The 9214-nt window shown below is 36.6% G+C and overlaps 2 protein-coding genes across 2 annotated transcripts in view; one reads left to right on the plus strand and one right to left on the minus strand.

The window, feature by feature from the left end:
- LOC106103329 overlaps positions 1-1161 on the plus strand; it is a 7227-nt gene extending 6066 nt beyond the window's left edge. Inside the window, exons 16-17 of the mRNA XM_013283066.1 lie at positions 1-59; positions 736-1161. Of these exons, the coding sequence (XP_013138520.1) occupies positions 1-59; positions 736-871 (195 nt within the window). The 3' untranslated portion in view covers positions 872-1161. The remainder of the gene's footprint in view (positions 60-735) is intronic.
- An 838-nt stretch (positions 1162-1999) lies between these two features.
- Positions 2000-9214, minus strand: part of LOC106103330 (ubiquitin-protein ligase E3A) — a 9595-nt gene continuing 2380 nt past the window's right edge. The window contains exons 6-16 of the mRNA XM_013283067.1: positions 8678-8793; positions 7948-8164; positions 7433-7602; positions 6898-7066; positions 6476-6610; positions 5584-5786; positions 5118-5299; positions 4679-4847; positions 4017-4184; positions 3425-3580; positions 2000-3029 (exon numbers count right to left, since the gene is read on the minus strand). Of these exons, the coding sequence (XP_013138521.1) occupies positions 2691-3029; positions 3425-3580; positions 4017-4184; positions 4679-4847; positions 5118-5299; positions 5584-5786; positions 6476-6610; positions 6898-7066; positions 7433-7602; positions 7948-8164; positions 8678-8793 (2024 nt within the window). The 3' untranslated portion in view covers positions 2000-2690. The remainder of the gene's footprint in view (positions 3030-3424; positions 3581-4016; positions 4185-4678; positions 4848-5117; positions 5300-5583; positions 5787-6475; positions 6611-6897; positions 7067-7432; positions 7603-7947; positions 8165-8677; positions 8794-9214) is intronic.

The following is a 9214-nucleotide window of genomic DNA, read 5'->3' on the forward strand; positions in this document are numbered from 1 at the left end:
CGCATCGCCGCCGCCGCCATTTACACAGAGACTGCGTGCTCGTGCGATGCCAGACATAGGTAAGAACAGTTTATATGCCGAACTATGCTATGAAGACATAAAGATCATAGTTAGAAAGTGTCAGTGTAGTTATTTGTCGCTCAAAATGCAATTATACTCCCACAAGTATATAATCCGGTCAACATAATGAAACTAATTTATTTGAGCCCGCTAGCACCCTCATTTTATACTATTTTCTACAATCATGTAAGTTTTATATATTTTCTGACGGAAGCAATCGATAACAGCGCCTCTCAATGGGCTAGACATCCTTGTTTGACTATTGGTGGAAAATTTGTCGTCTATAACTTGAGATCCCAAGTAAAAAACCCTTTAGTTTGTTAGTTTTCCGGATTGTAAACTTAATCTTCTGACAGTTTTATAAACAAATATTGGTAGAAATAAAGATGCAAATAATATTTACAAATCGCAAACATATATTTCAATAATGCACTTCCATTGAAACAATTTCAACTTTGTTTAACATTAATTATAACATAAATTTTATAACAAACAATCTATTTCCTCTTACTTATGACTCGAAGCGAAACGTACATAAAATTGTTTCTTAACATACATTTAATTTGAGAATTTAAGCTAACTGGTATAAAAAGTATTTTATAATAAAATGTTAAATGTTTAAACATTTTATTTTAAAATTTTTGCGTGTGTGTAAAATATGTATTTTTATTCCAGGCCGAAGAGTCGTTTGCGTCGTGCGTCCGCCAATCTGCCGCTGCTGCAGGCGGAGTCCCCCCCCTGCCGGCAGCCCTTCCCCCTCGCCGTGCACGACCTCCGCCTCAACACCATCAAGAGGAAACTTGTCGCATAATAATATCGAAATATCTCATATTGCTGTCTTTAACGGAACGAAAGAGATAGTCATATTTTGGTTGCACAAGTCACCAAAGCATTGTATTTAAACTATACAAGACTGAACGATTTACCGACAAGATAGTACAAAATACATATATAAAAGGTTTCTTTTATCTTAAATTTGTAATATTACATTTAGCAAGCAAATGCATTTCGATATAAGCAAACGTTATTTTCATAGGGAAATTAGCACTGGATTTTTCTAATTTTTAGATTTATTTATTTTAGAATAAACTATTTTTATTATGTTGTTTATTTTATATATTTGAACATTTTTTCAATGTATACATGGCAAGAATTACCTAATACATTGTGAAAACTTTGAAATGTAAAGCCCGCTAAGAACGTTCATTATAATTGAACAGTTGGACTGTTCAATGCGATTGTAGACAATCCAAGTCAGTTGAACTGTACAGTTCAAGTTTTGCCTACACACAATTTGACTGTTCAGTTACAACTGACGGCGTGTAGCGGGCTTTATACTTAAATTAAAAGAAATCTTATAAATTGAGCTTAAAAGTAACGAAAATATTTACCTAAGTTGTTTTTATGGGATTTTTTAATGCTTATAACATGTTTGCATTAAAATCGTCCATTTTATGATTTCTATCAACAAATTGTCTTGTATTCCGTAATACAGAATATATTGTAGTTATAATTAATATTAGTTTTAATAATTAAATATAAATTATTTAGGAATATCTCGTGAATAAATTGATAGTGACTATGTTGCCATTGTAAATGAATGTAGGGTAGTTTGAGAAAACTTACATCTAACACTTATATTTTTATATAAAATACTCTACCTAATAAGCAAATTTTTAAAGTACTATATTACAAAACAAGACTGTATTTTATTTAACAACCCTCGTTATCGTGAAATTCACTCTTATAAGCAAAATACATATCGACATGACTGCTTCCTAATGTTATATGAAAAGATTGTCAAAAGTTAAAATTTTGTTTAAGAATCACAAATTCTAAGGTTTTAATACCTTTAACAGTCATTAACTACAGGAACACGGATCTTTAAATTCATGTAAAATGGCATTTAACAACGTATACGTAAAATAAATCAACAATATTCGTATAAATACAACAAACGTTTATTATTCACGTTACAGAGCCATCGATGGTAGGACTTAACTGATTAAAGGTCCTCGCACTTTTAACACGCTTCAGTTTATCTAATGTAAAGTTACACATTTAATATTATCGCTTATTACAGTGGGCAGTGACCTTAACAAGCACGCGTGAACACCGCGCGTACCGAATGGGTCTTAGTCTGTTCACAGATCAGAACAGCAGAGCAGACTTTTTTTTATTTCAAATGGCTTAACACGATAGAAATAAGGTTTTATTTTACTTTATTAAGAGCAACAGACGTGAAAAATAAAATAAAACCCTGTTTCTATCGCATGACCTAAGATCCGCACCCGCGTTTTTTTAACGCTTACGCTTATAGGAACGCTTTAAAATCGCTCTTGTTTGCATTTAAAATACAAAACTGTTCCATAAAAAAAACGTCGAATTTAAAAATGCTAAGATATAAGTAGAAATAAATTGGTTCTGTTTGAACGTTTTTTACGCGCGTTAAAAAACCGAATTATAGCGTTCTATTTGCGATAAAAAAATCTGTTCTGCTCTTCCGGTCTGTAACTTAATAAGCGATAACATTATTCGTATACCTCCGCACACTAGATTTAATCTGCCTATATGTAATGTATGGAGGTGCGACACCGATTTTGTTTGAACTTTCGGATCTTATGTAGTGTTTAGAGCATTCCGAATCCCTTTGAGTATGAGATGGCCTTCATAAGTCTGTCGCGCAGCTTGTCCCGCGAGCGGTACTCGGGCAGCAGCAGCACGTTGAAGCAGGTGTGCGCGGTCGGCAGCCGGTCGGAGTCGGGCCCGTTGCGAGCTATCACCAGCTTGAGGTAGCTGAGCCCGCCTACCGGCACGCGGTCGGAGCCGGTCGTGAACTGCAGCAGCTTCCGCTTCTCTGTGATGCACAGCTTGTGCACGATGCACCAGAAGTCTTTTATAATACGTGAATCCGATGTGTACCCGCCGTCGTACTCGGTTGACTTCTCCAACTCGTTGAAGTCGAAATTCTGTAACATCAGAATTACTTTAAAACGTCGCGTCTTGAGAGTAACTCAAAAAATGTAATTTAAGATGAACATTATCTATTAAAATTTTAAATACATAAATTTATGAACGGGCAAAGAAAGGAGAGTTAAAATAAGGGCTCCATTCGCACGGACGTTTTTATAACGCGCGTTAAAATACGCTTATATAGACCAAATGCAATTCCATGTATTATATTGTATATATTTCATACGGTAAAGCTTTTAAAGCGCAACGCTTTTTATAACAGTGTTGCAATTTGAGCAATGGGCAAGGAAACAAGTCTTATTTTAAAGCGCTTATGAAAGACAGCGTTAAAAATCTTCCGTGAGAAAGAGGTCCAAGTATTCCCTAAGTCAGGGTACAGTGAGAGTGAGACCTTGCTGCCGCAGACGAGGGTCTCGATCTCCTCGGGGCGGAAGAGCGCGCTGAGCGGGCTCTCGTCCGTCACCATGACGAAGCCGCGCCGGAACGCGCGGAACTGCGTCTCCACAGACTTGTTCAGCAGGAAGTCCGCGTACATGTCCACAAACTCCTGAAATGTAACATATTCATATTATACACTCTATTTTGTATAAATTATTGCACCGCTAACACTAAAAAATTTTAAAAGTACGATGTTAGTCGAAATGAATGTAAGAACAAATATTGAATAGTAGAAATATCCAAAATAAAAGGAAATACAATATTCCTTACACTAATTTCCGCACTCACAGTCATTAATCGGTCTCTGAATACCGCTTAGTGTTAATTATTCATACTTAATCGACGCAAAGGTTCCCCTTAACTATGCTACAGCAATCAATACTTTCAACATACATGCCAGTAAAATGGGTTAGTAGCTAGCAAGCCAGTTACTGGCACAAAGCGTATATAAATTGGAATAAAAGGTTTATTTGGCCGTCATATCAACCATACATGATTTATATCGAGTTAACCAATAGCGTATAGTTAAATTAAAAAAAGCTTACCCTTTTATTGGCTTGCGTAACAAAGAGACTGTCCCCTTCGTCTTTGAGATCATGGAATATATTATTTCCGAAGACATCTTTGTAGCATATCCTGAAAGTCTGGTAGTACACTTCCTCTAAATCATCGCCGCTATAATCTAACATATCTTTTAAACCGTTATACAAACTCTGAAACAAACAATAATATTGACATTAATTTTTCATTAGTCTATATTAATATTATAAAGAGGAAAGTTTTGTATTTTTCTATTTCAATAACTCAAAAACTACTGGGTCGATTTTAAAAATTTCTTCATCGTTAGAAAGGTAAAATATCTGTGAGTAACATAGGCTGTTTTTTTTTTTTAATTTCACAGGAGCGAAATCGCGGGCCACTGCTAATTACTAATAATTTTATGTTAACTATTTAGTAAAAATCACTCAACGTCTACAATGGCTGTTTTTCGACAAAACAACTAATTTGTCATGCGTTGATATTTTTTATTTCAGTATAGTCGAACAAGGATATGAGACCTGGTGAAAGAGATGCGGTCCTCTCAAAAATTGAGTAAAAGCTGCAGAGAGATAGAAAATGGCATAATAAATCACAGCTACACTACAAAACTTGTGCCCTTGGCCTAATAAATGAGTTTGGGTATAAAATAGTATATTGTAATACTGACAGGGTTCCAGTCGGCGAGGTCCTCGAATGCGCCCTTCCTGCCCATCAGCTTGCGGTACACCACCATGGGGAAGTTGACCGCCAGGATGATGTTGTTGTATATCGCCAGCCCCAGCACGATGCCGATCAAAGTGAACTGCGCCTCCGTCTCGAACGACGTCGGGTTGAACCTATAATTACATTTCTTAATTAATGAACAGAAAAATTAAATGAGATAGTCGAAATTGTTTAAAGATCCAAAGGAAACTTTAAAACTGACCTGTTCTACCGAAATACTATACTGTTTTACCGACTTCTACTAAACTGTTTTACCGACTTATGCTAAGCTGTTTTACCGACTTATACTAAACTATTTGACCGACTTAGGATAAACTGTTTTACTGACTTGAAATTAACTCCTTTATCGGTTGACATTAAACAGTATGTTTTTGTATACATACCAAACAGTATGCGAGTCCGGTTGCTGCGTGAACATGCCGTAGTCGGGGTTGAATATCTCTTCGACGATGAGCTGGAAGAACTCCTTGCTGACACCTCCCTCGTCCACACCCTGCTCACCCTCGAACTCCACCATCAGCTGCTTCTTTAGATCCAGCGCTCGCTCCATCGCTATCATTTCCAGCTGGAAACATATCACTTTATATAAATACTAACTTTTTTCCATGACTCTCCGTCGTGCGCAATTAAAAAAAAATAGCCTATATAAAAACATGGAAAACCATATTACATTTGTGACAAATTTCAACGAAATACGTTGAGTATGTTTTAAAGACACTATGAAACTTTTGCATTTATACCATTAGTAAGAAATAGCATTACAAAATGGGCAAAAAGCTGTCGCGCAGACCCTACGGGACTAGGACAAGGGGGAAGATGACCATTATGTTTGTGGTACGTCATAGGTACCTCGACGAGCGCGTCCGCGATGATGTGTGAGCGGCGCACGCGCAGGCGCAGGAAGGGCATGGGCGGCGCGGCGCCCACCACCGCGTGCAGCAGCGACACGCGCCGCTCCGAGTACATGCGGATACGGTTCTCGTAGTACAGGCCCAGGGACTTCGTCGCAGCCGTCAATATGAACGGGTAGTTCAGGAACGCGAACTTTGTTGCTGAGACAATATTTCATATTAATATTAATCTATACTATTGTAATATAGCGTAAACACACTACTTTGTGGCGTAGGATGTTAGCAATCACAGTGTATTTCTGAATAGTTCTTAGTTTAGTAAAAAGCCCTACACTTACAAAACGCTTTGGACTATATATTTTCACACTATTGCACTTAGGGGGTAAATAAATTGAAAAAACCTTCATGTGGGAAAGAGACTATAAACTACCCAACATTAAGGAAGCAAGGTTATTATAACGTTAAAAAAAAATAAGTTTTTATAATTTCATGTGAATGAAGCCGCATGGGTACAGCGAAGGGGTTTTGTAGGCGTATTGTGAGGAGACAGTTCAATGTAATCTCAAAATAATAGAAACAATAGCTTTTATCTTTCTTGAAAATTGGTTTATGTGGCTACTAAGGGAGTATTTTACTGTACGTCGGCAAAATGCGGCTCTAACTTAAACTTTTCAAGGAGATGCAAGCATTTGTTCACGTCAATCATTATGAAATTTGGTTTTGTTCAGTATCATACTTATGTAGTGTAATAAAAGTTTATACCATACAAACAGATTTCGCTCTTTTTTTTTATTCGTTATTGTAATGTTCATATTAGGCTTTCTAACTTATTACCCACTGACTTTGCCGACCACTGGTCTAAGATACGAAATTTACTCTAAGCCTCTCACCGCTATTAACATCAGTTTTATAGCTGGCGAAGTCAATGTCCATCTCGATATTGTCGCTGAGGGGCTCGTTGTAGAACTCCTCGTACGGCAGGTACGGCTTCCTCACGTCTAACGAGTTTATTTTCAGGTAAGCCGCTGAAACATTACAAATATTATATTTTTTTAACTTTTATATTCTTAAATTTTAAAAAAAAGTTTGTTGGAAATTTCGACTGATTAAAAATTTTATTAAATGGTCACTTTACAGAAAGTAAATACCAATATTAAAAAGTGGAAATATTTGTATTTTTGTATGCAATGAAATAACTCAAAAACTAGTGGGCCGAGTTGAAAAAGCTACGTCATCAGTGAGTAACAGACTTTGGACGGTGGCGAAGTCGTGAGCAAGAGGTGAGTTTTGTCGAGAAGTACAGGTAGTGTACCCAGGGGGTCCTCGGGCAGCGCGTGCTTGGAGGTCTTGATGGCGGAGAGCGGCAGCAGGTCGTGCAGCGCGTCGCCCAGCGGGTCCAGCTGGCTGGCGATCACCACCGGCTCCTCCGGCTGCGGGTTCTGCTGCACCTCGCCCGCCGCCATGTTCGCGTAGTACACTATCTGTTCAACACACACATATATTTATAATATTACTAACTTTCGCCCGCGACTACGTCTGCGTGGAAATAAAAAAAACAAAAGTGAGTAGCCTATGTCTTCTTTCAAACTATCTTGTACATCTATACCTAATTTCATGGATGCCGTTCAAATTCCGTCGAAATAATTAGACTCTGAAACTAATGAACAGATTAAAAAAAAATACGCCATTAAACTACATTATCAATGAGTAACAAAAAATATAAAATCAAGCAGAAAATATAGGATACGTATATTCTTAGCCACACAGGCGAAACTGGGGCAGATCGATAGTTTCAAATATTTAAATTGTATTATTGAAGTTACACTGTATATAATAAAAATTGTCACCTTCATAAGCTTAGTAGCTTTTGTAACACATTCATCATCCTGCACTTGGTAGATTCTGGAGTAGTTAGTGGAGACCACCCTGAGGGTGATGAGCTGCTGCAGCGCCTCCAGGATGTGGCGCAAGCTCTCCTTGCAGTACTCAGACCAGAGACGTGCGAGTCGAGCATGTGCTGAAATAATGAAAAGGTCAATACTCATTTGGCATAAAATCTAGGGCAGTTAAAAAATGACTACAGATAGATCAAAAAGCGAATTTATCGAAATTAAGTAACATGTGTATTGAACACAAGGATTATAAATTGACTCTTATATGACGCATAGATTTAATGTGCGATGACCTTAAATTTTTAGTGTTGTCTAATTTTTAAAGAAAAATGTAACAGAATGATTTGGTTAAGAATTTCACAACTCTAACACCTTTTGGTTTTAAAAGAAATGAATTATTATAAAAGATGAATCACTACAAACATTGAAATTCTGCTAAAAAATATAATTGCCCGAAATAATATAAATACCTTTGAGTGGTAAATATTCAATAGCATGGCAAAGTGTGGGTAGGGCCACCTCCAGGTAATCACTGCAGCCGATATCTGGTATCTCAAAAGCTATTACTAAGCAAGTCACAACATCCTCCATTGAAAACTTCTTACTGATCTCTAAATCTATCTTCAGATGTAAAGCTAACGTTTCCAATGCAGAAACTAGCATTGAATTGTAATATTTTGATGGCACCTGTAACATGTAAATTCACATAATATGCTTCTGCCACAATTTTCAAAGCAGTTGACTATGATTTTTTTTTTAAATTACAAAAGATATAATTTTTATGTCTTTAAACTTGAATACTTGAAAGTGATTCAAAAATATTTAAGTATGTCAATACGTCAATATTATACCGTGACTAGAGGTGTGGATTTTTGACACATGACTATAGAAACATTATTATCTTGATTGACCAATCTTACTAATATCATAAATGCGAAAGTTTAGATGGATGGATGTTTTTTAGAATTTGTTGCCTAAGCTGCTGAACGGATCTTGATGAAATTTGGCATAGATGTAGAAAATAGTCTGGAAGTACACATAGGCTACTTACATTTGCTTTTTTAAATCCACGCGGGCGAAGTCGCGGGCAAAAGCTAGCAAATAATAAAGTATGTACACCAAAAACAGTGTTTATGGTGATGCAACATCCATATGAATCAGCAATTTTGTGGCGCAGAAAGTGAACATTAATAAACTTACTTTGGCAAGATATCGGAATGCTCTATGACACGAGGCCGCATCAAACTCAGGTCCTATCACACAGTCTATATCTTTGTCTGGATCACTTGATGAACACATTGCTTTTGATTCTTTATCTAAAAAACATTTAAATGTTAACTCTTACTCCAAACCCCAATAGCCTACTGGTTTGGGGTCCGGACTACCGATCTTGCGGTCGAGGGTTTGAATCCCGCCATTCGACTATTGTGAACAATATCATAACACAAGCCTCAAGGGCTTAATTGGAATGGTTAAAGGAATCATTAGTAAATTAACAAAAATCTATTAATTTTTTCATAAAAAATTGATATAGACGCCACATTTTAAATGGATGGATGGACGGACATTTGTTAGAGTATCACCAGATCAGTTAAACAGATATAGATAAAATTTGTTACAAATGTAGAAGATGGCTACTTACTATCTTTTTTTTAATTCTGCGCAGACTGAATCGCGTGCGACAATTATAACATGAAATTTTTTACACTATTATGTAGTCTTTCATTACATACCTTT

This window comes from Papilio polytes, unplaced genomic scaffold (genome assembly GCF_000836215.1).
Source record: "Papilio polytes unplaced genomic scaffold, Ppol_1.0 DF823823.1, whole genome shotgun sequence".
Taxonomy (NCBI): Eukaryota; Metazoa; Arthropoda; class Insecta; order Lepidoptera; family Papilionidae; genus Papilio; species Papilio polytes.